At 49.5% G+C, this 25,618-nt stretch overlaps 2 protein-coding genes across 2 annotated transcripts; both read left to right on the top strand.

Moving 5' to 3' along the window:
- Nucleotides 1–796: 796 nt before the first annotated feature.
- TUT1 (terminal uridylyl transferase 1, U6 snRNA-specific) lies at nt 797–12,021 on the top strand. Its single transcript, XM_080817358.1, has 9 exons — nt 797–933; nt 2,421–2,611; nt 6,162–6,477; nt 6,662–6,762; nt 8,620–9,086; nt 9,689–9,798; nt 9,956–10,066; nt 10,227–10,319; nt 10,744–12,021. Exons 1-9 carry the CDS (start codon nt 852–854, stop codon nt 11,883–11,885), a joined length of 2,613 nt encoding a protein of 870 aa, XP_080673484.1. The 5' UTR covers nt 797–851; the 3' UTR covers nt 11,886–12,021.
- EEF1G (eukaryotic translation elongation factor 1 gamma) lies at nt 11,803–24,941 on the top strand. Its single transcript, XM_080817361.1, has 12 exons — nt 11,803–12,160; nt 12,593–12,851; nt 12,947–13,117; nt 14,196–14,354; nt 15,063–15,126; nt 15,281–15,423; nt 15,976–16,119; nt 18,414–18,543; nt 18,923–19,127; nt 24,077–24,249; nt 24,344–24,468; nt 24,705–24,941. Exons 2-12 carry the CDS (start codon nt 12,678–12,680, stop codon nt 24,861–24,863), a joined length of 1,647 nt encoding a protein of 548 aa, XP_080673487.1. The 5' UTR covers nt 11,803–12,160; nt 12,593–12,677; the 3' UTR covers nt 24,864–24,941.
- Nucleotides 24,942–25,618: the final 677 nt, after the last annotated feature.

A 25,618-nucleotide genomic window follows, 5' to 3' on the forward strand; every position in this document is an offset into this window, starting at 1 on the left:
TCCGAGCTTACACCTGGGCAGTTATTAGGAGGAATTGACCACTTATACCAGTCTGGGGAAAGCAGCATATCCTCTGAACGATATCCTCACTCCGCTGCCTTGAAGGCATAGTGGGCCCCACCGCACACCTTGAAGCGGGCCTGTGGCTCTGGCGGCCACTCTTGCGGAAGGAAAGCCTGACTCACCGGGCCGCAGCGATCTGGCTGTGGCTGAGTGGAGTCTGGGAGGCGCCCAGTGGGGTAATAGCTCCCTAACCGAGCTGGGAAGTGGTCGCAGAACACCCATTTGGAGGGAGGACCGAGGGCAGAGAGAGAGTAGCAGCCCTAAGGAATTCGGGAGTCCAGGGACAGCCTTGAGCTTCGTGAAGTCTGCTTATCTTCCGCCTTTATTCGCCAGGTAATTATGGGTTTGAGGATGGAGCGCCGCGGGTCCGTCTCGCCCCGAGAGGGAAGATACCCGCGGCATCGTCCCCCAACCGAGCAGCAGGGAAACAGCGGGCTGACTTCAAAGGGTCCCGGTGCCGGCGTTAGTGGCTGCCTTCATGAATATTCATGATTCGTTGGGCCAATCAACGCCTGAATGGCTCAGAGCACACCAATCGGCTTACAGCATGCAGATAAGTATCAAAGATAGGCGGCTTCTCCTGAAGCTGGTGGAAGAGACTTAACGGGGATGAAAGCGGAACCCTGAGTCGAAAGAGCTGTTTCCCGAGGAGTGTGCCTGCGCGATGGTCGATCCTACGTCACTTCCTACGGGCTGGCGGAAGTTGCTTCGGAGCGCGTTGCGATTTGTAGGCGTGTGTTCCGGTGGTAGCAGAACGGGTTGTGTGTTGTCGGTACTGGAGAGTCGCGATGGCGGCAGTGGATTCGGATGTCCAATCGTTGCCCCGTGGGGGTTTCCGCTGCTGCCTCTGCCACGTTACTACAGCCAACCGTAAGCGGTGGCTTGTGAGGGGGTGGTTGTGAGTTCTCGTCTGTGGGTCCTAGCGAAAAGTTAGGGTTATAGGTCATAGTTCTTGAGAAGTCGGTTGGTAGGGTCACTCGTCTCCGTTTTCACTCCGCCTGTACAGGGGATTGGAGAGTGGCGAAGTCCCACCACTTTACCCCCTCCTTCCTAGTATCCGAAATCCCCACAACGAAAGTTTCATTATCTTATTCCCTCTTAAACTGTCATCTGTTGGACGCCACCTTTGTGTCTGGTACCCTGCTGGGCTCTCGGGTGGGGTGAGGGGATTCAGAGATGAAGGAGCTCACCATCGAGAGGTGGAGACAATTCCAATGCTCAATAGATATGTGTGGAGAGCTGTAGGATCACAGAGAAAGTAGTAACTAACTCAGGGAAGCCCTACAGAGGAGCTACCCAAAGGCAGAGGTATAGGAAGGAGCATGGCATGCATGACTAGGAGGTGGGTTTGGCAAAGTAAACAGGGTTCTTGTGTGACAGCGCAGGGGACTCAACGAAACCTCAAATTCTTCTTCTTCTTTAAAGATTTGTTTGTTTTTGAGAGTGAGCGCGTGCAAGTTGGGTGGCGGCAGATGGAGAAGCAGGCTCTGAGTGCCATGCAGGACTCAATCCCAGGACCCTGGGATCGTGACCTGACCGGAAGACAGATGCTTAGCGGACTGGGCCACCCAAACGCCTTCTAATTCCACTTCTGGAATCCCGATCTTCCCTAAACAAGATCTTCTGTTCTTTTTCTTTGTGAATGGCACTATCACTATTTGTCCCCTGAGGCAAGCCAAAAATCCAGCATAGTCTTCCCTGGCCCAACATATACATTGGTGACAATAAACAGCTGACCCAGAATTTAATAAAAATAATAATTGCTAACTTTTCCCATGTTCAACATGTAACAGACTGTGCCAGGTACTCTATATTGCATAAGACCCTTGTGGTAAGTACTAGTAATATCTTCAATTTGTGACCTAGGACACTGATGCACAGAGAGGTTAAGTAACTTGCCCAAGATCTCACACAGTTTACGAGACCTGGGTTTTAAACTTGGGCAGTGTGACCTCACATTTTGCACTTGCAATTTCTGTACCATACCTAGAGACCATCCTTGAGGGAGTAGTCTAGGGTCTTGCTTTGTTTAGTTCTTCTGTATATGATCGGTATAAGTTTCCTGTTAAATTTTTTTTTTTTTTTTTTTACAATTTACAGGTGTTGCTCTACCTAGTACTTAGAGATGGTTTAAAAAAAACTTGTAGCTAGTTCTCCTGGGGACCACTTAGAATATCTTATATAGGCAAATGGACAAAAGAGGAAGGTGAAAAGAGCCAGGACTTTGTATATTCAAAGGTCACACTTCCTGTGGCTTGGAAGGATTAGTAGGAGTTAGGAGTGCATTTAGGTAAAGCCAGCATGTAAATACACTGAAGGGTGATTTGGATATTTTTGTTTTGCGATTATCTTTGCAGGACCCAGCCTAGATGCCCATTTGGGGGGCCGGAAGCACCGGCACCTGGTAGAACTACGAGCTGCCCGAAAGGCCCAGGGACTCCGAAGTGTGTTTGTCAGTGGCTTTCCCCGGGATGTGGATTCTGCTCAGCTCACTCAGTACTTCCAGGCATTTGGACCCGTGGCCAGTGTTGTCATGGACAAGGACAAGGTAGAGTGAATGGCTCTTGGGGTAAAGAATGAGTCCGGTGTGCCACATACAAAAAGAAATGAGAGAGAAACCAGCAGCCCTGTTTCAGCTGGTGCCTTGTGGGGCCTTTCCTTGATGGACACCATAGTACTTGGACCAGTCCAGCTTTGTGAACTGAGACAGAGGGAAAGAGAGAGAGGGAGAGAGAATTTTAAGCAGACTCCACACTGAGCATGGAGCCTGACACGGAGCTTGATCTCACGACCCTGAGATCATGACCTGAGCTGAAACCAAGAGTCGGGTGCTTAACTGACTGAGCCACCCAGGTGCCTAAGAGCTATGTTTTCCATAGTGAGTGGGATGGATGTGGCCCATGCAGGCTCAGAGCTCATCGTCTAGTGAATAAAGTAGACAGTTAAATGAGTTATTAAATGAGTAATTACAACAAAGTAGGTGCTTTAAGGCCACACCGTCGGGAGATCTATCCTAACCCCACAAGAGACTGGTTTATAAACCAGCTAGCAGTTTATTAACTTACAGTGAGAGGTATTGAAATTAGCTGGTCAAATTACCCTGTCTTCTGGACAGTGCTAGACAAATAAGCTGATTCTTTGTGGTTCTTTTGGTCTTCCGCGCAGGCGGTTTGTCGGTTTCTCTTTAGTTCTTTGGAAGAAGTTTATTGTTGTATTGCTCTGTTGTGTCATCATATTATAGTTCTGAGACTGTGCTCTGGTTGCGTAGGCATGGCTTAGGTGACTCCAAATGGCTTTGGTAGCCCACGTCTTCTCTTAGGCCGGGCTGGGTGTGTTTTTCTTAGAGATCACATTGGGCAACTGACCCACAGAGGCTTTACCAAAAGGGGTTTAATTGTTCTCCTTAACAAGAAGTCCAGTCTTGGGCAGTCCAGCACTTTACAGTTTTCCTGCTCTGTCGTTATTGGCACCTGGCTCTCCCTTCCTAGTTGTGATAATGCTGTTTGCACATCTTCAGATAAGAGAAGGGGGCAGTCTGAAGGATAGAATATAAAAGGCTAGTGCCATCTTCCCCTGCTTTTCTTTACTTTCCAGGAAAATATCTTTCCCAGGGCCCTCTTCATTAGACTTCTCATTGGCCTGAATTCTATCACATGGTTACCCTAGCTACAGGCAAGCCTGGAAATGAAGTTTTTTAAGCTGGACACCTTGCCCTTCTGAACAGTTGGGACTCTGTTAGTAAGAAAGAAAGGCACAATATATATTGGGAGGGCAGTTGGCAATGTCTGCCCCAGATTCCTTTTTCAGAAAACTCAGTATCCCTGTTTTTGTTTGTATTTGTTTCAGTTGTAGAGAATGACCTTTTTTTTTTTTTTTTTAAGATTTTTATTTATTTATTTGACAGAGATCACAAGCAGGCAGAGAGGCAGACAGAGGAGGTGGGGGAAGAAAGCTCCCCGCTGAGCAGAGAGCCCGACACGGGGCTCAATCCCAGGACCCTGAGATCATGACCTGAGCCGAAGGCAGAGGCTTAACCCACTGAGCCACCCAGGCGCCCCGGCTTCTAATTATTTTGACAATAATGACTAAAATTTTTATTGAGCAATTATGCCTCAATCATGTGCTAAATGGTTTATGTACAATATCTCATTTCATTTCCACAATATTTCCTTGAGGGAATCACTGGGACGTTGGAGATTTGGGGGATTAAGCCCTTATTTGGAGGCAGTCACAAGTTATTTAATTTCTCTGAATTTTAGTTTCCTGAGAGAAATGTGCACGCAAAGACAAGGCCAGGCAAAGACACACCTGATTTCTAGCTGGGGCTTTGATTGCATAGTTGGGGTTGAACTGCAGTCTGGTGAGTAGTGTGAATCCTCAGAGTCAGAAGATTGGCTTGGGCGGGTCCAAGTGGCTGCCTTTCTCCTTGGTTTCCCTATGGTCCTTTGCCGTGTTTGGCATGGGGTGGAAGTGAGGATAGAAAGGGCACACCCCCCCCTTGCGCTTGTATTTTCGATTGAGTTGTGAGTTACATAGCATAAAATTCACACTTTTAAAGTACAGAATTTAGGGGTTGTTAGTATATTTACCCATCCTTCCAGAATGTTTTATCACTCCTTATATGTGATTCAAGCCTGTGTGCTGGTGAGGCTGCTCCCCCTTGTCTCCCCTACCCCCCATTTCATTAATTTTTTATATGGTGTAAGGTAGGGTCAATATCGTTCTTTCACATGTGGCTATCCAGCTGTCCCAGCACCATGTGTTGGGAAGGCTGTTCTTTCCTCATTGAACAGACTTGACAATTTCGTTGAGAATCAGTTGGCCATAGAGGTATGGGCTCAATTTATGGAGTCTTTGTTTTATTTCCTTCCTCTGAATGACTGTCTTTGTGCCAGTGTCACCTTGTCTTTCTTCTTTTCCTTTTTTCTTTTAAAGATTTTATTTATTTATTTGACAGAGAGAGAGATCACAAGTAGGCAGAGAGGCAGGCAGAGAGAGAGGGAGAAGCAGGCTCCCTGCTGAGCAGAGAGCCCAATGCGGGGCTCGATCTCAGGACTCTGAGATCACGACCCAAGCCAAAGGCAGAGGCCCTAACCCACTGAGCCACCCAGGCGTCCTCTTTTCCTTTTTTTAAAGTGCCCTCTACACCCGACATGGGGATTGAACTCAAGACCCCGAGATCAAGAGATGCAGGCTCCAGGGTCGGAGCCAGCCAGGCACCCTGGTATCACACTGTCTTGGTTATTATACATACCTTGTTACAAGCAGGATGAGGCTCTTTTGTTACTACTGAAGAGAATGTGAAAGAATATGGACTTTTGCCCCAAGGCAGTCGTATTTTTCCTGCTCCTGGTAACATTTTGCCTTAAAAAGAAAAAAGAAGGGGTGCCTGGGTGGCTCAGTGGGTTGAGCCTCTGCCTTCGGCTCAGCTCATGATCTCAGGGTCCTGGGATCGAGCTCTGCCATGGGCTCTCTGCTCAGCAGGGAGCCTGCTTTTCCCTTTCTCTCTCTCTCTGCCTGCCTCTCTGCCTGCTTGTGAACTCTCTCTCTCTCTCTCTGTCAAGTAAATAAATAAATAAATCTTAAAAAAAGAAAAAATCTGTCTCAAAAAAAAAAAAAATCTATCTGTCTCCCAGTGAATATCATGGAACTCAACCAGATCATAGCATCATGGTGTCATGTTACTGTTATTTCTAGATAGGAAGTCTGTTCAAGGTAGGGTATATTTATATTTCCACCTAGCACAGCTCATTATATGGATTCTAAATCAGCACTGAAAAGTCTAATTAAGTTAAAAGGAAAAGTTAGGGGATGCCTCAGAGTATAAGCAGTGAAATCATGTCATTGGTAAGAGCAGGGGAGAATGGAATAAGTCAAATGGGATTTTCAGAGGCAGACTGGGATGGGAGTAAAATGTGTGGGATGGGAGTGAGGGAGACAATTGTTTTTCTAATATGTTCCCTGTTCCAGAAACATTAAGCAGATATTCCCAATTCATAGGGTGGTCCCCATTCCAAAGAATCCCACTCAGTGTCAAACCATGTGTTTGGATTTTTTATTCCAAAACCATGATCCCTGCCTCTGTTGTGGTTTGCCAGGGAGTGTTTGCTATTGTGGAGATGGGGGACATTGGGACCCGGGAAGCTGTCTTGTCGCAGCCCCAGCACACCCTGGGAGGACATCGCCTGCGGGTCCGGCCACGGGAGCAGAAAGAGTTCCAGAGCCCAGCCTCCAAATCCCCCAAAGGAGCAGCCCCTGACAGTGACCAGCTGGCCAAAGCACTAGCTGAGGCCCCAGATGTGGGGGCACAAATGGTGAAGCTCGTGGGGCTGAGGGAGTTGTCTGAGGCTGAGCGACAGCTTCGGAGCCTCGTGGTAGCCCTGATGCAAGAGGTCTTCACAGAGTTCTTTCCCGGTGAGTCACTTCCTTTACCATGTCTGAGCCCTCCCCGTCCTCCCTCCCCTGCCCCCATACCCCAGTTCTCCCTCAGGTAGAGGCATTTATTTGGCTATTCTTCGTTCTTTGTGCCCCACTGCGTTCTTCCACTCCACACTCTTCTCTAATGTTCCTCGACCTTTATTTTCTGCTCGGCATCCAGGCTGCGTGGTCCATCCTTTTGGCTCTTCCGTAAACAGTTTTGATGTCCATGGCTGTGATCTTGACCTCTTCTTGGATCTGGGTGACTTGGAAGAGTCCCAGGTGAGTGACTGGGAAGGCAGCTGGGAAGAGTCAGTGGGGATGGTTATGGGACTCTGGGCAAGTGCCATCTCTCTCATGCCTTAGTTCCTCCTTTATGAAACAGGGAGAATGGAACCCGAAAGGGTTATTGTGATTGCAGAAATGTGAATGTATTAGATGGGTATTAGATAGGATGAATACGAATTGACACAGGATATATGGCATTGGTAATAGGGAGAAAAACAGATTTTTCTGTTTTTATATACAGGTGTATATAATACTGTATTTTGGAAAAGAAATATATGAAAGAACATAAAGTAATTTTGGGATTATGTCTTTATTTATCTGTATATTTTTTAAAGATTTTATTTATTTATTTGACAGAGAAAGACACAGAAAGAGAGGGAACACAAGCATGGGGAGTGGGAGAGGGAGAACAGGCCTCCTGCTGAGCAGGGAGCCCGAAGTGGGGCTCCATTCCAGGACCCTGGGATGATGACCTGGGCCGAAGGCAGAAGCTTAGCGACTGAGCCACCCAGGCACCCCTACTTATCTGTATTTTCTAACATCTAATATATTGATTCTGCTTTTGGAATAGGAAAGGGTTGTTAGTATTTTTTTTTTAATAGGCTTTGTTTTTTAGAGCAGCTTTAGGTTCACAGCAAAATTGAACAAAAAGTACAGAGTTTTCGTATACTCCCTACCTTATTTTAAATATTTTATTTGTTTAATGAGAGAGAGAAATTGGGCTCGAGTGGAGGGAGGGACAGAGGGAGAGAAAATCTCAAGCAGACTCCACACTGAATGCAGAGCCTGATATGGGGCTTGACCTCACAGCCCTGAGATCATGACTTGAGATGAAACCAAGAGTCAGACGCCTAACTGACTGAGCCACCCAGGGGCACCACAAAAAGGGTTATTTAAAAAATAAATTTAGGGGTGCCTGCGTGGCTTAGTTGTTAGGCGTCTGCCTTGGGCTCAGGTCATGATCCCAGTGTCCTGGGATCGAGCCTTGCATCGGGCTCCCTGCTCAGTGGGGAGCCTGCTTCTCCCTCTCCCACTCCCCCTGCTTGTGTTCCCTTTCTTGCTGTGTTTGTCTCTGTCAAATAAAAAAATATATATACATTAAAAAAATAAATAAATAAAAACTTTATCAGTCTGTTTTTTCTTTCTCCCTACATATAGACACATGCACACACACACTTTATATTTTCAGAGTCATTTGAGAGCTTACATGCTGCCCATAATAGTCCAGTGTCTGTTGGGGAGACACAAAGGCATCCTTGGGTACAACCACAATACCGTTAGCAAGGACGGATGTGTTCCCTGGCGCGGGTGTAAAGTGTTCCGAGATTTCGGTCTGCAGTCCATTGCCTGCGGTCATCAGCTGCCCAGTCCCAGGCTAGTGTTGGCCCCTCAGTCTCCTTTACACTTCCTCTGCCTTTTATCTTTCATGACAGTGGCATCTTGGTCGAATACAGACCATTTATTTTGTAGCACTAAAAGTTATTTTTAGGGAAACTTGGGTGGCTTAGTCAGTTAAGTGTCTGCTTTCACTCAGGTCATGATGCCAGGGTCCTGGGATCGAGTCCCACATCGGGCTCCTTGCTCAGAGGGGAGTCTCCTCCCTCTGCCTGCTGCTCCCCCTGCTTGTGCTCTCTTTCTTTCTCTCTGTCAAATAAATAAATAAAATCTTTTTTTTTTTTTAAGTTATGTTTAATTTTAAAAGGGGTTGTGAGGATTAACTGAGTTAATATATATAAAGTCCTTGGAACGGAACCTGGCATATAAGCAGTAATAGATATATTCTGGGGAATGTTGCCCAGATGGGGGACAGCAGGAGAGGTGAATATTCACTGAACCCATTTCTGCCCGCAGCCAGCCCCAAAGGCCCCTGAGTCTCCATCTTTGGACTCAGCCCTTGCATCACCACTGGATCCTCAAGCCCTGGCCTGTACCCTGGCTTCCCCTCCAGACTCACAGCCTCCTTCTCCCCAAGACTCAGAAGCCCTGGATTTTGAAACTCCTTCCTCTTCACTGGCACCCCAGACTCCAGACTCTGCTTTGGCTTCTGAGACCCTCGCCTCTCCCCAGTCCCTGCCTCCAGCCTCACCAGTGCAGGAGGACCGGGGAGAGGGGGACCTGGGGAAGGCCCTGGAACTAGCAGAGGCCCTGAGGGGGGAGAAAACGGAGGGAGTAGCCATGCTGGAGTTGGTGGGATCCATTCTTCGGGGCTGTGTCCCTGGAGTGTACCGAGTCCAAACTGTGCCCACTGCCCGACGCCCTGTGGTCAAGTTTTGCCATCGGCCTTCAGGTCTTCACGGTGACGTCTCCCTCAGTAACCGGTACCTTTGTATAGGGGGTGGTTGGGGAAGTCCAGCTGAGCATTCTGGGATGGGTGAAGAGCGAGCCCCGGGGTGGGAAGCTTTTGCACTAGCTGAACCTTGAGATTATCCTAGTTGGGTCCCATCCCTCTTTCTGCCATTTGTCTCCTGTCTGGCATCCATTTTCACGAATGTAAAGTGTGTTCCTTCGAATACTATTTTTAGGGGATTTAGAAGAGAGTTCCAGTGTTGAGTAAGTTTGGGAAATGCTAAATTAGATGCAAATCAGTTTCTCCCTTCCCACCCCATCCCCCCACTTCCTCTTTCTATCTTTCTCCATCCCTTCCAGTCTTTGTTTCTTTGCATATGAAAGGCTTTGAGCAGTTTTGTAAGGAAACCCTTCTCTAACATCCTATCTAGGATGTCGTGTTTCCTGAACACTTGTGACGTCCTTTCGCTTGCCCTTTCTTTGCTTGCCTGTTCACATGTCCCGGTCAGCAAACACTTGGGAAACCCTCTTTTGGCCTTATTCCAGCTGGACCCCTGTTCTGCAGGCCTGGAACAAGGGCTGGGGTGATCGTTCAGAGGGTTCCCCAGTGCTGACGCCCCTGTTTCTGTTCCAGGCTGGCCCTGCATAACTCTCGCTTCCTGAGTCTCTGCTCGGAGTTGGATGGGCGAGTTCGGCCCCTGGTGTACACCCTGCGCTGCTGGGCTCAGGGTCGAGGGCTGTCAGGTGAGAATGGATCAGGACAGACTTGGGGTTGAACTGGCGTTGGGGCAAAGGTGGGGGTTCAGGGAAGGGAGGGGGGTTTGTACAGGAACAAGGGTTGAGAGAACCAACCAGGGTGTTAGATGCACCTCCAATCTAACTGGAATTCTTGTTTACCCAGGAAGTGGCCCCCTCCTCAGTAACTACGCCCTCACCTTGCTCGTGATCTATTTCCTTCAGACCAGGGACCCTCCTGTGTTGCCCACTGTGTCCCAGCTCACCCAGAAAGCAGGTACTGTGGCCTGGCCGCCACCCGCTTTTTCTTGTTAGCTTCGGCTTTCCTCTTCTGTGTCTCATTTCGACGTGCTAAGCTGCCCCAGGAATGAGATCTCTGCTGTCACTCCCAAATCTTCCTGCTTCCGGGCTGACCCTCACCTTTTTTCCTTTTGCAGGGGAGGGTGAGCAGGTGGAGGTTGATGGCTGGGACTGTAGTTTCCCCAGGGATGCCTCAAGACTGGAGCCCAGCACCAATAAGGAGCCCCTCAGTGAGTTTGGGGAGCCCGCTGGAGGATTAATAAATGATGTTAAACACAACTGTACGTCATATCCAGCAGTTACTGTTGGCCTGGCATGGTTCGCCCAGCAACCTCGTGGGATAGCTCGTATCCTTAATACAATTTTACAGATGAAGCAGCCATGTCTTGGAGCACTTAAGTGGCTGGCTCAAGGTTACACTGCTGGTGAGGGGAAGGAGCAGCATCTGGGGAAGGAGGTTGCTGGGGACATGGGGCATGGGGGGAGAGAGGCTGGACCTCTTGTTTATATAAAGATCAAAGAAGTCTGGCTTTTGACACTCTTCTGAGCTCCTTGGAAGGGAAAAGAAAGTTCGTAGAGAATGCGTCTAGTGCAGGCCTATTTCATTACTGGCCTCTAAGTAACCCCTTCTGCCTGGTCTTCCTCTTCCTCCAGGTTCTCTGCTAGCCCAGTTCTTCTCCTGCGTCTCTTGTTGGGATCTTCGTGGCTCACTGCTGTCCCTGCGGGAGGGTCAGGCACTGCCTGTGGCAGGGGGCCTGCCCTCTGATCGCTGGGAGGGTCTGCGCCTTGGCCCCATGAATCTCCAGGACCCCTTTGACCTGAGTCACAATGTGGCAGCCAATGTGACCAGCCGGGTAGCTGGGCGCCTACAGAACAGCTGCCGAGCGGCAGCTAGTTACTGCCGGAGCCTCCAGTACCAGCGCCGTTCCTCCCGGGGCCGGGACTGGGGGCTGCTCCCTCTTCTGCAGCCCAGCTCCCCTAGTTACTTGCTGTCTGCAACACCCATCCCCTTACCCCCTGCCCCCTTCACCCGGCTCACTGCTGCCCTGGCCCAGGTGTTAAGGGAAGCATTAGGGTGCCATATAGAACAGGGAACCAAGAGACTGCGGTCAGACAGGGGGGGGCCTGAGTCTCCTCAGGGAGGGACAAGCAAAAGGTTGAAACTAGATGGACAGGAAAAAAGCTGTGAGGAGAGGCAGGAGGAGCAGCAGGGATGTATCGGGGATCACAGTGAAGACGGGGTGGAGGAAATGGTTGTAGAGGCTGGAGAGATGGTCCAGGACTGGGGGCAGAGCCATGGGCAGCCAGGGGAGCCACCCCAGATGCCCGGAAAGCAGCTTGCCCCTGGAGAAGAGGGGCAGTCGGGCCATGCAGCACTGGCAGAGCAGGAGCCCAAGGGACCTGAGGCAGCTGGAGACAGGTCTCGGGGTGAGACAGGGAAGGGGGTGTCACTCTGCTCTGTGAGCTGGCGCTGTGCCCTGTGGCACCGAGTGTGGCAGGGGCGGCGGCGGGCCCGGCGACGCTTGCAGCAGCAAACCAAGGAGAGAGGCGGAGGTGGAGACGGCACCGCGGAGTGGCTGGCGGTTGAGGCCCAGGTCACCCAGGAGCTGAGAGGACTGAGCAGTGCTGCACAGCGGCCAGAGGCAGAGCCGCTCCTGACCTTTGTGGCCTCTGCCTCCCAGGCTGACCAGACTCTCACCGTGACCCCAGTCCAGGATTCTCAAGGCCTGTTCCCTGACCTCCATCATTTCTTACAGGTTTTCCTCCCTCAAGCACTTCGGAACCTCCTGAAGTGAAGATAGGGACTGTGACAGGCAATAAAGCTGCTAGTTTAATGAACACTAGTTTCCTCTAATTTCCACCTGGTAGTAATCCCCCTTCCACTCAGTACTTTCCCTCCCCAGACCTTACTGCCTTTTCTCAGACACGTCTTCTTGGGCTACCCTAAAATAGGTCTCGGCCTGTTTCCTTCCCACCGTTTATCACAACCTGCAGCGAGCGCCAGCGATGGTGTGTGTGTCCCTGCACCCGGAGCCCGCTCCGGAGAGTTCCTGAAGGATGGGAGTGCCAGGTGGGCGGCTGGGGCAGCACCGGGCAGAAGTACCAAGTTTGCCTCCCCATGTATCTTGCCGCTGGACTTCTACGGTGATGGCCTGAAACGGGTTCAGGGCTCTTCACTCTCTCACTTAACCGAATTCATTCTGTCCTGCTTAAAATGGGGGAAACATTTTCCGACCCGAGCGTGGGTAAAGGGCAGCCAATCATGGGTAAACTGGCAGCCCTTAAGGGTGACGGGTGGAAGGGATGCGCCATGGATGCGCCGTGTTCTCCCTCGGCACTCCCCGGCTGCAGGGCACTCTACTGCTGTAGGCCCCGCTACCAGGGCCCTTGCAAGACCGCATCGCGGAGCCGCAGGGTGGTTTAGTGGGAGGAAACATCACTTTGGCAGGGTTTCTGACTTGGGCTCTGGTTAGCTACTCATCCTCTCCTCTAAAAAAACCAGAGCGGGAACAAATGGACTTATCCACGCCGGACTTGTTTCCGCTCCTGTGAGGATCCCACAGTCCCGATGTTAGGGGCCCGGCAGGATGTCCGTCCAGTCACCGCGGGTTCCCGAGCTGGAAGCGAAACGCCTCTGGGAGCCGGCGCGGGCGCGGAGTTGGCAGCTGTGCCACGTCGCAGACAAGGGGAGGTTTTCCAGCTGGTTCTCACAGTTTACCCTCCGCGCCTTCAACCTCCACGTCGGGACTCGGATTGGCCAGGTCCGAGGGGCGGGCCAGCCAGGAGTTCCATTGCGCAGGCGCGAGCTTTCTCTGCGCAGACCAGCAGGACCCACCCCCTTCTTTTTCCAATTCAGCCACCGGGGGATACAGAACTGTCGTGCGTATGCCTTCTGTGGCGTCCTCGCTTTGCGGCTGCTGCTTCTCCACGGCTCTCCCCTTCCCCCGCTCCTCTCCCTGACGGCTTACTTTGCGGCAGCGCCGAGAGCCCCACCCCCTTTCTCTGCGGAATCACCATGGCGGCTGGGGTAAGTTTGCCGGCTCCGGCGATACAGGTCGCGGTATCCGACGCCATCCTCTGCGGGAATAGGGCCCTCCGGGGTCAGAGGAGTTCTGGAGCCGAGTGGGGAAGTGATCCGGGGCCTGGAGACCGTACTGTTGGAGTGCAAGGCTTCCAGGCCCCGGAGGGGAACTGAGGCTGGGACTCTTGGAGGCCAAAGAGGTGGAAGGGTCTTGGGTAGAGGAGAAAAGAGATGTTGGATCCTGGCAGTCTGGGGCCTGAGAAAGGGGTTCGGGTTCGTTGCCGCTTCGAGACATGGGATCCGGGCAGGTTGACAGAACTTTTGCGACCGTTTTGTGGGGCAGCCACAGGGACGGGGTGAAGAGGAGGGTCTTTGTGGGCAGGTACGACTGTCTCCGGTTGAGGGTCGCCCAGCGGGGAGGTTTGGGAACGGGAGGACTCTCCGGACAGTAGAGTGAGAACGGGCTGGCCGGGTTAATAGAAGGAGAAGGCAACGCCAGGGAACTCACTGCGGGACAGGACCGGAGGGACGGGACGCGTGACAAGAAGGAGTGGTCCTTTGGGGAGAACGAGTTGGTTTAGGACGAGAAGATGCCATTCGGCTTCTCTGTGGCTCTTCTGAGGGGAACTTGGAAACGGTCGGGGTGTGTGAGAGACAAGGGTGATGCTTTGGAAGGGGTGCGCGGCTCAGCAGTGGAGTAGGCAGGTACTCGCTAACCATCAATGAATGAAACCAGGGCTCCGGGAAGGGAGGAGTGTATGTTTGTCGGCGGGTGGAGTCTGAGGGAGCTATAAGTTCTGGGTTTCTGGACGATATATTTGAGGTGAGAATGCTTCTAGAGATGTCCTTCCTTAGGGAAGGTCAAGCCTGTCAGCAAGCTTTATTTAGCAGTTGGTGTGTAGTTCTGTCTTCGGTATTTCAGAGGACTCTGATTACACATGACAGATACTAGAGAGCTCGGCTCACCGGGGGTGTAAAAGTGAGTTGAACAGGTTGGGAATAACTCAGAGAATGTATCCTGGGAGATGACATTTAGGACTGGGACCTTTTTACTCATGAATACCACCCCCCTTTTCTCCCATAGACCCTGTACACATATCCTGAAAACTGGAGGGCCTTCAAGGCTCTCATTGCTGCTCAGTACAGCGGGGCTCAGGTCCGCGTGCTCTCCGCACCACCCCACTTCCACTTTGGCCAAACCAACCGCACCCCTGAATTTCTCCGTAAATTTCCTGCAGGCAAGGTAAGTAAGAAGGTGCACAGGGGTCTTTGGTCCTGAGAACTCAAGGAGCCCTGAGATTGCCTCACTCTGAAGATGGTCTCCATCTTTAAAAGGGAGCTTTCCATAAAACTTTTTTTTTTTACATTTTAGTGATTTAAAATTCTTTTTGTTTTGAGATAAATGTAGATTTACATGTAGTTAGAAGTAATGCAGAGCTGTCCAGTGATTGCTATAAAATTCACAAGTTTCTTTGTGTTTGTGGGAGAGAGTTTTGATTGTTTTCGGTGCAGATGTATCAGGTTATCTGCCCTGAGCAGACCAAGGGGCTTACAGAGATCCACAAATAACTTTGCTAAACAGAGAGGAGACAAATGCTGTGTGGGGAGCCATCCTTTCAAGTATATGGACAGAGATATGACACTTGGTTTTTTGATCTTTTGCCCATTTCATTGAGGGATTTTATACAGACATCTGATAATACCTAAATCTTTGGGGTTCTTATGAGAGTTTAGATCGTAAGGCATAGCAAATTACTTAAATATTTCTAGTTCACGGGTTAGAGTTAGTACCAGTAGTGTTTATCGATAGTTTGCTTAGTAAGGGTTGTCAGCCTTATGTAAGAACTTTTATCCAAAATGATTTGAGTTCCTGAGATTGGCTAGTGAAAAATTACTGTGTATTTTACTTACTTTTCTGAATTTTACTTACCTTTTTGACTGTATATCCCAGGTTCCAGCATTTGAGGGTGACGATGGATTTTGTGTGTTCGAGAGCAATGCCATTGCCTACTATGGTAATTTGCAGTGGGTGTGGGAATGGGAAGATCTGGAATGAAGGAGGTAGGAGAGGGTGAGGGTGAGCTGAGTGTATAGAAGAGGAATTTTCATGGACTTGGATTGATGTTGGCATGACCCCAAAGTTCTGACCTTTGTGTTCTGCCTCTGCAGTGAGCAATGAGGAGCTGCGGGGAAGTACTCCCGAGGCAGCAGCCCAGGTGGTGCAGTGGGTGAGCTTTGCTGATAGCGACATAGTGCCCCCAGCCAGTACCTGGGTCTTCCCCACCTTGGGCATCATGCACCACAACAAGCAGGTAAGCCTTGGGACTGGGGGAGAAGCCAAGGGCAGGGATGGCATCAACTCCTGAGTGTCAAGGAGTAAGAAATAAAATAGATTGAGAAAAGGAGATGCTAACAATATGTGGATAATTAAAGACCTCATCGCCGGGGTGTGAATTTTGAGCACTGTGGTTGATGGTATCTGGGTTTTTTGTCACACAGATCCACTGGAAGTGGTGCCTGTTGTGAGTGGTCAGAGAAGAGATCTCTGCTGTAGAAAAGCTATCCCAAATGGTAGGGGAGTGGTTAAGTCAGGTGATCTCTGAGGTCCCTTCTACAATCCAAATATAAAGGACTAGGTCAGTGTAGTGGGAAATTCATCTAGACTCCACCATGAAGAAATTTGGTGTCGAGAGCTTCATTTGTCATACGTTTGGAATGATCTATGATCTGACTCTGTTGAAAGGGGATGGGGATGAGCCAGAATTTAGTAAATGAAATAGCTACCTTGGTTCTGTTGTTGGGGGAGGGGAGCAGGGAAGGGGATGGGTACCCGTTGTTAAGTTTTGATCATTTTAAACCAATAGGCCACAGAGAATGCAAAGGAGGAAGTGAGGCGAATTTTGGGCCTACTGGATGCTCACTTGAAGACGAGGACTTTCCTGGTGGGCGAACGTGTGACACTGGCTGATATCACAGTTGTTTGCACCCTGTTGTGGCTCTATAAACAGGTGACGTTTATAAAGAATCACGTTGGCAGAGGGTAGGGAGGGAGGGTAGAAACGAAGTGATGAGTCTTCTAGGTTGCCCGTATTCTGCCGAGGACTTGGATATGAGTGAGTGTCTGGTAACAACTAGGGATCTCAAGTTTGAGTATCCTGACTGCTTTCCCTCCTTCTGAGAAGTTAGGTAACGTCTGTTTCCTGAGTTTCTGTTTGGCAATGAAGATGTTTAGTTTGTTTCCGTAATTTTTGGGAAGTTCAGCTGTGCTTGTGTTTAGTTGTAAAGATAGAGGTAGGGCCGGTAGCTTCGGTACCAAGGTCTTTTGGAGGCAGGCTGGGTTCAGTTCTTGGCTTCATTACTTACTAGTTGTAGGTAGAGGGGCGTGTGTGTGTTTGAGAGAGGGAGAGAGAATTCCTTTAGTTCTTCTTTTCCTTGTAAGTTATAAAACCAGCGAGGTGGTAATTAGTCTTGAGGTTACTGGGTCAAAGAACATGACATGTTGCATGCAGAGCAGCACCTCTTTTTTAAAGGTTTTTTTTTTTTTGTAAAGATTTTATTTATTTGACAGAGATCACAAGCAGGCAGAGAGAGGAGGAAGCAGGCTCCCTGCTGAGCAGAGAGCCCGATGCGGGGCTTGATCCCGGGACCCGGAGACCATGACCTGAGCTGAAGGCAGAGGCTTTAACCCACTGTGCCACCCAGGCGCCCCTCTTTTTTAAAGTTTAAAAAAAAATTTTTTTTTTTAATTTAAAGGTTTTTTAGTTATTTATTTGAGAGAGAGAGAGACAGAGCACAAGCAGGGGAATGGCAGAGAGAGAGGGAGAAGCAGGCTCCTCACTGAGTAAGGAGCCCGACATGGGGCTCTGTCCCAGGACCCTAGGATCATAACCTGAGCGGAAGGCAGAGGCCCAACTGACTGAGCCACCCAGGTGTCCCAGCAGCTCTTGGACTGATACTAGTCCAGAATAGTAGTATAATAATTGGGGGCAAAAAGTACCTACTTGTGTTCCCTTGTGTTTTGTGTGTGGTTTTTGTTTTGTTTTGTTTTGTTTTTTTAAACAGAGACAGTGAGAGAGGGAACACAAGCAGGGGGAGTGGGAGAGGGAGGAGCAGGCTTCCTGCTGAGCAGGGAACCGGAGGGGGGCTCCACCTCAGGCTGGGGATCATGACCTGATGCGAAGGCAGATGTTTAACAACTGAGCTGCCCAGGCGCCTCAAATAAATAAAAATCTTAAAAGAAAACCCAGGGGCACCTGGGTGGCTCAGTGGGTTGGGCCGCTGCCTTTGGCTCAGGTCATGATCTCAGGGTCCTGGGATCGAGCCCTGCATCAGGCTCTTTGCTCAGGAGGGTGCCTGTTTCTCTCTCTCTTTCTCTATACCTGCCTCTCTGCCTACTTGTGATCTTTCTCTGTCAAGTAAATAAATAAAATCATTAAAAAAAAATGAAAGAAAGAAAAGAAAACCTAAATACTGTAGAACCAGTACTATAGAACTGACTGCTGTAGTCTGTCTCCACGACAGAGATTATTTTCGCTCTGATCTTAGCAAACTAAAAGATGGTAAAGGAGTTTGTTGCTAAGCTAAGTTTAGTTTAAAGGACTGTTTGTTATTCTGAAATACTTTTTGCTTTTTTTTTTTTTGTTACGAATGTTGCTAGGTCCTGAAGTTTGGTGAAAGAAAAATATGTATCATGTGTAGATAGTTTCTGTTACCTTGTTTATTTGGCAAAACCAGTATTGGTAGCTGTGTTGCCCCACCTCTGTTTGTTTTTAGTTTGACATGTAACTTCTTTTGGAAGGATTTTATTTATGTATTTGAGAAAGAAATAGAAAAAGAGCATGAGCTGGGGGGAGGGCAAAAGGACGGGGAGCAGCAGGCTCCCCACTGAGCAGGAAGCCCCACTGGAGGCTTGATCGATCCCAGGACTCCAGGATCATAACCCGAGCTGAAGGTAGACCCCTAACCGACTGAGCCACCCAGATGCCCTGACACATGACATTTGAAAGATTGGAATGTGTAGGTGTGACGTGGTTTTGTAAAAGGGGTAAGGTGCCATATGAACATGTCTACCAGGTAGATTTGTAGTAAACGAAGGATGGGATCAAGTTTCCATTAAGTTGGACTGTAGTGTTAAAAAGAGGAGGGTAAATGGAAAGTAGCCTTCCAGGGTAAGATGGTGTTCTAGGGAGTTCTCAGGGGTTGAGAGGAAGGTGGAGCTTTGGTGTCGAGAATAACAAAGCTCTCTGGCCTGAAACCCCTCAAGACCTTTCTCTCCTTTGCGTCCACCCTTATGTTCTGACAGGTCCTGGAGCCTGCTTTCCGCCAGGCCTTCCCAAATACCAACCGCTGGTTCCTCACCTGTATTAACCAGCCCCAGTTCCGGGCTGTCTTGGGGGAGGTGAAACTCTGTGAGAAGATGGCCCAGTTTGATGGTGAGTCTGGAGGTAGAGGAGCACACGGCCTGGCTCGGGGCTGTTCACTCAGTCTCCATCCCTTGATTTCCCATCAAGCTTCTGGGTTACGTGGACCCACAGAATGTGGGCTGTCCTATGCAGTGTTCTATGCATATGCCTGTTTTACAGGCATACGTACTTTCCCTCCTCAGTGTTCACGTACAGAAGTCGTAGTGCATGTGTGTCTTTGTTGCTGAGTGTTGTATTTGTGCTGCAGGACGTACAGGGCAGAGCAGTGCGGAGCTTAGATCCCGCAGTTGCCCCGCCCAGTGGGTTTCCATTCCCTTGCTCTCTGCCTGCCTTTAGAGGCATATGGAGAGAGGCAGGATGCTGACTTCTCTCCCTTTCTCTGCACCAGCTAAAAAGTTTGCAGAGAGCCAGCCTAAAAAGGACACCCCACGGAAAGAGAAAGGTTCTCGGGAAGAGAAGCAGAAGCCCCAGGCTGAGCGGAAAGAGGAGAAAAAGCCTGCTGCCCCTGCTCCTGAGGAGGAGATGGATGAATGTGAACAGGCATTGGCTGCTGAGCCGAAGGCCAAGGACCCCTTCGCTCACCTGCCCAAGAGGTAAGGATATTGGAGGGAAGGGGGCATGGGACTCAAGAAGGCCAGTTTTTGCCTATGTGTGTTCCCCTCTCATAGCTAGGACCATTTTAGGTTGTCCGTGTAAAATTGAAAGATGTCTTGTTTGCAAGGAAAACAACTTCTTGAGTTTATCCTCGAGAATTGGGTAAATTTTTTTTTTAACATTTAAGAGAGAGGGGTGCGTGTGCACACAAGCAGTGGGGGAGGGACAGAAGGAGAGGGAGAAGCAGACTCCCCGCTGAGCAGGGAGCTTGATGTGGGGCTCTGGGGCTCCATCCCAGGACTCTGGGATCATGATCAGAACCGAAGGCAGACACTTAACTGACTGAGCCACCCAGGCACCCTATGTGAGCAAATGGTATAAACATGCTCACTGAGAAGGGACGGTGACCGTGACTTCCTAGTGCCTGTCTGCTGCATTGTTTCCCAGATGGGGAAATAGAACCCCTCAAGAAGGAAGTAGATGGGATGGTCCTCACCCCATCCACTGCCAACCTTTTCAGTAAAGGTTGGGGTTCTTGAAAGAAAAGAATACAGTGAAAGGAAGCTTGTTGGTTTTCCTAGAAGGGGGGCATCCAGTACTTGCCTGCTATCTGTACTCAAGTCCTCAGCTAGTGCCCTGGCGTTTCATTAGAATTGCATTAGGGGACGTCTGTCGTCAGCGGCCACTTCACGGAGTTCTCCTTGCTCCCTGCTTTTCTCACCCCCTCACTCTGCCTTTCCCAAAGCCATCCGCCGTCTCACTAGTTGGTCTGTTGGGGTTCAACAGGGTTCACCCTCCTCCATTTTGTAATGGTGGGGTTTTTTTTTTTTTTTAAGATTTTTTGTGGAGGGTGTGCAGAGGGAGGCAGAGAGAAGCAGACTCCCAAATGGGGCTCGATCTCTGTGAGGTCATGACCTGAGCCGAAATCAAGGGTCAGGTGCTTAACTAACTGAGCCGCCCAGGCTCTCCTTGTAATGGTTTTGAACATTTTTAAAAAATTAAAAAAATTTTTTAAGATGATTTATTTGACAGAGATCAGAAGTAGGCAGAGAGGCAGGCAGAGAGAGGGACGGGGAGAAGCAGGCTCCTTGCTGAGCAGAGAGCCTGATGCGGAGCTCGATCCCAGGACACTGGGATCATGACCTGAGCCGAAGGCAGAGGGTTTAACCCACTGAGCCACCCAGGCGCCCCTGTAATGGTTTTTTATGGGATAAATTAGCATGAAGGTGCACACTGCTGGTGGGCAGAATAGGGGCATGGGGACGTATAAATGATGATCATCCTAGCGCAGATGGTCACAGTAGGCGCTGCTCTTCCCCATTTGGGGAGGAGGAAGTGTAATCTTGGGCCTAGGCACTTCATACATGACCAAGGAAGCCTCCAGATGCAGCTTCTCTTTACAGATCTATTTCTTTTTCTTTTTTTTTTCTTTTTTTTTTTTTATTTACTTATTTGACAGACAGATCACAAGTAGGCAGAGAGGCAGGCAGAGAGAGAGGAGGAAGCAGGCTGCCCGCTGAGCAGAGAGCCCGATGTGGGGCTCGATCCCAGGACGCTGGGATCATGACCCGAGCCGAAGGCAGAGGCTTAAACGAGCCACCCAGGTGCCCCGATCTATTTCTTTTTGAACTGAGATGGTTGACCTTGAACCTAATACAAGGGCAGGTCAGGAGTGAGCAGGAGTTTTGGTGTGTGTACATAAGTTGTGATAACTAACCTGAGTTACGTGTGCTGTTGTAACATGGACCCAGTTAATTGTTAGCTAGAGATTTTCACATATGTTAGGTATGTATATTTTGGGCGGAAAATAAATCACCAGTAGACTGAAAATTGTTAATAAACTTGTATCCTGAGGCGCCTGGGTGCTCAGTTGTTAAGCGTCTGCCTTTGGCTCCGAGTCCTGGGATGGAGCCCTATGTCGGGCTCCCTGCTCAGTAGGGAGCCTGCTTTTCTTTCTCCCATTCTCCGTGCTTGTGTTCCCTCTCTCGGTGTGTCTTTCTCTGTCAAATAAATAAATAAAATCTAAAAATTAAAAAAACATAAATAATGTACTTGAGTTTAAAAAAAAAAACCAACTTACATCCTTTTAGGAATATTGATTCATACCAGTTTTTTTTTTTCCCCCTGAGATTTTATTTATTTGACAGAGATCACAAGTAGGCAGAGAGACAGGCAGAGGGAGAGGAGGAAGCAGGCTCCCTGCTGAGCAGAGAGCCGGATGTGGGACTCGATCCAAGAACCCTGAGATCATGACCAGAGCCAAAGGCAGAGGCTTAACCCACTGAGCCACCCAGGTGCCCAGGTTCATACAGTTAGCAGTATTATTATGGTTCTGTTTTGGGCTGGCAAGATGATTTTCCGTAGGATTTTTAAGATTTTATTTATTTATTTATTTGACAGAGAGAGGGAGAGATCACAAGTAGGCAGAGAGGCAGGCAGAGAGAGAGGGGGAAGCAGGCTTCCTGCTGAGCAGAGAGCCCGATACGGGGCTCGATCCCAGGACCCTGAGATCACGACCCGAGCCGAAGGCAGAGGCTTTTATCCACTGAGCCACCCAGGCGCCCCTTCCGTAGGATTTTTAATGCAAAGGTAATGTCTTCAAAGATGAAGACTGCTATGTGTCAATAGTTGGTTCTGGCTCTTTTTTTTTTCTAAGATTTTATTTATTTGCAAGAGAGCACAAGCAGGGGAGAAGGTCAGAGGGAGAGGGGCAAGCAGACTCCCTGCTGAGCACAAAGCCCCACACAGGGCTCTATCCTAGGACTCTGTGATCGGTACCTGAGCCCAGGGCAGACGCTTAACCAACTGAGCCACCCAGGCGTCCCAGTTCCAGTCCTTTTTTTTTTTTAAATCATTTTTATTTATTTTTTTAAAAAAATATTTTATTTATTATTTGACAGACAGAGATCACAAGTAGGCAGAGAGGCTGGCAGAGAGAGAGAGGAGGAAGCAGGCTCCCTGCTGAGCAGAGAGCCCGATGCGGGGCTCGATCCCAGGATCCTGGGATCATGACCTGAGCCGAAGGCAGAGGCTTTAACCCACTGAGCCACCCAGGTGCCCCCAGTTCCAGTCCTTTTAAGGCCTTCCAGCTACACTTGTTTCTGGAAAGGTTCAGAGCTTGTCCTCATTTGGGGGGAAATGGATACAACATGGTCATAAATTATGAAGTTCTAACAGCTCAGGAAGGTGTGAAGAAAAAAATCTCCAGTCCCTTTTTCAGATGGTTGGGGTGGAAGCTCCTCAGAGGAGGTCTCCGTTGCATTTTTGGCAAGGACCATGGGACCCAGGGTTCAAGGACAGCATCTGCTTTGCTATATTCTAACAATGGGCAGGTCACACCACTTAACCTTATCTGGGAAGAGGGAAAGGAATGGTTTTTAACTCTGGGGTTTGTTGGCATTATTTATAGTAATGAGTAATTGAGCCAATTAAACATTTAGTAAGGGTTTTTAAAAATGGGTTTATGGCACACTCATACAGTAGAGGATTATTTAGCCATTAAAACATTTGTAAAAGGGGCACCTGGTGGGTCAGTGGGTTAAAGCCTTTTCCTTCAGCTCAGGTCATGATCTAAGGGTCCTGGGATCGAGCCCCGCATCAGGCTCTGCTCAGCGGGAAGCCTGCTTCCTCCTCTCTCTTTGCCTGCCTCTCTGCCTACTTGTGATTTCTCTGTCAAATAAATAAATAAATAAAAATCTTAAAAAAAAAAAAATTTGTAGGGTGCCTGGGTGGCTCAGTGGGTTAAAGCCTCTGCCTTCGTCTCAGGTCATGATCCCAGGGTCCTGGGATCGAGTCCCACATGGAGCGCTCTGCTTAGCAGGGAGCCTGCTTCCTCCTCCTCTCTCTCTCTCTCTTTGCCTGCCTCTTTGCCTACTTGTGATCTCTCTGTCAAATAAATAAAATCTTAAAAAAAAAAAGTTACTAAAAATTTGTAAAGGGCGCCTGGGTTACTCAGTGAAGTGTCTGCCTTCGACTCGGATCATGATCCTGGGGTCCTGGGGTTGAGCCCCATATTGGGCTCCCTGCTCAGTGGGGAGTCTGCTTCTCCCTCTCCCTCTGACCTTCCCCCTTGCTTGTGTTCTCGTGTTGTCTCTCGCAAATGAATAAATAAAAAATCTTAAAACATTTGTGAAAAAGAATCCCTGGTAGGGTGACAGTATTAAATGATGAAAGGCACAAAACTACACACATGGTCTTTGGAGAGCCACCAGCGGGAAGTACACGAACATACTAATCAGTTCTCTTGTTTGCTGGCATTGCAAGTGATTTTCTTCAGTCAGCATGTGGTTTTATAACTGAAAAGAAAAGAAAGAGCACCCTGCCATGAGGGGAGGGACTCTCCACAGCAGAGCCTTCTCAGCGCAGTGTGCCAAGTTTCTGCAAGGATCTAACCCTAAGGGCTTTGCAGCATCTGGGATTGTTCCTGGGCAGAGTGACTCAAGGCCACGGGTGTAAGGTCTGGGGCGGAGGCCTTATGATAACATTTGCCGGTTACATGGCTGTCACACTGTAGTGTGTGTAACCCGAAGAGGCCTGCGGTGGGGGGGAGAGTTGGGTGATTCAGGGACTGAGTGTGACTCAGTGGGAAAGGGCCCTGGAGGGGGTGGCCACGGAGAAGGAGCGCACATTCTGGGTCTCCACCAGGGGGCAGCAGTTGGCTGCACTTTCCTCAGGGCATGGTTTCCCTCCACCCCACGTGGGTCCTACCCTCCTCAAGCTTAGCTGACTTAGGCTGGAGATACGGAGCAGAGGAGTGCCCTGGCCCCCTGGTTGTATGCCCTTAGCTCTCCTCCCTTGCAAGGTTGTACCCATCTGCCAACCCAGTGACCTCTTCCTTTAAACCAGTACATTTTTAGTGAAATTTGCCCTTAGTGTCTCTTAGCCTGGCAAGCCTTTGTTGCTTCAGTAGGACCGTCTCCACATTGACCTTGTTTTTTCCTCCATTCAGTACCTTTGTGTTGGACGAATTTAAGCGCAAGTACTCCAATGAGGACACACTCTCTGTGGCGCTGCCGTATTTTTGGGAGCATTTTGATAAGGATGGCTGGTCTCTGTGGTACGCTGAGTATCGCTTCCCTGAAGAGCTCACCCAGACCTTCATGAGTTGCAACCTCATCACTGGTAAGAAGAGAGTGGGTCGAGGAAGAGGAAGAGGGGGGACAAGGCAGTGGGTGATGTGATTCTAAAGACTGCATGTTCTCCCTCGCCCCTTCAGGAATGTTCCAGCGGTTGGACAAACTGAGGAAGAATGCCTTTGCCAGTGTCATCCTCTTTGGAACCAACAACAGCAGCTCCATTTCTGGGGTCTGGGTCTTCCGAGGCCAGGAGCTTGCCTTTCCGGTGAGGAAAGGTGTAGGGGAGGAGTCTGTCTCTTCAGGGTGGGGCAAGGGGGTGGGAAGTCCACCTTCATTCCTGTGCTTGTAGGCATTCGGAGAGTGCAAGGAATGTGCACAGGAAGGACTGCCATGGTCACGGGCATTTTAGGATCTGATGACATGCGTCTGAGCTGGAAGTAACAGGTGTGGGACAGTGTCTGATAACCTGACCACGTGCTTAACCTGGCTTTCTCTCCCCAGCTGAGTCCAGATTGGCAGGTGGACTACGAGTCATATACCTGGCGGAAACTGGATCCTGGCAGCGAGGAGACCCAGACGCTGGTTCGAGAGTACTTTTCCTGGGAGGGGGCCTTCCAGCATGTGGGCAAAACCTTCAATCAGGGCAAGATCTTCAAGTGAACATCTCTTGCCGTCGCCTAGTTGCCTGTACCTGCCCTTCAGGGAGATGGGGGTCATTAAAGGAAACTGAACATTGAACCCTTAACTGTCCTGCCTCCTTTATGAGTGATGGCTTCTTCAAAGGGAAGTCGATATGTTGAAGCAGGGTATTTTCTGGGCCTGCAGTACCTCCTTTTGCAGGAGAGAGTCTTAGAAGGGTAGAGGAGAGGTCTCTCTGTTTTGGCTGTATTCGCCCTGCCTGTACTGTGATCACTGACTTTTGGCCTAGCTGGGAGAGGCCGGATACAGTTAGGTCGGGCGGTGACATAGGGCTTTGGAACTGCCTCAGGCTTCAGGACCAGATTGCTAAGGCATGATAGCACAGTTTGTGGAGGAAGTTCACGTTATTTCTCACAGATGCCCTGGGGGGGAGGGAGGTGGTGGCATCGAGGGTCTTGGTTGAAATATTTCAAGCAGGAATACCAGACACAGACTACTCAGAACAGGACTGGCCTGTTGGCTCTAGACTGGCTGCGGATCATCTCTGGGGTAGTCCTACTTTTTCACAAGGAAGTGGGGTTCAGAGATTTAAGTGACTTGCTTGTGGAGATGGGATTTTGACCCCAGCGGGTGTCACTGGAACTCGTACTGGAAATGTTGCCGGCTGCTTCCTGGAACATGGGACAGTCCGGACTTGCCACCTAAGAACCCCACTCAGACCTGGGAGTACTATTTTCTCTCTCTCGAGCTTAATTTTTATCATGCCTTTCTCACAG

The sequence above is a fragment of the Martes martes genome (genome assembly GCF_963455335.1).
Source record: "Martes martes genome assembly, chromosome: 10".
Lineage (NCBI taxonomy): Eukaryota > Metazoa > Chordata > Mammalia > Carnivora > Mustelidae > Martes > Martes martes.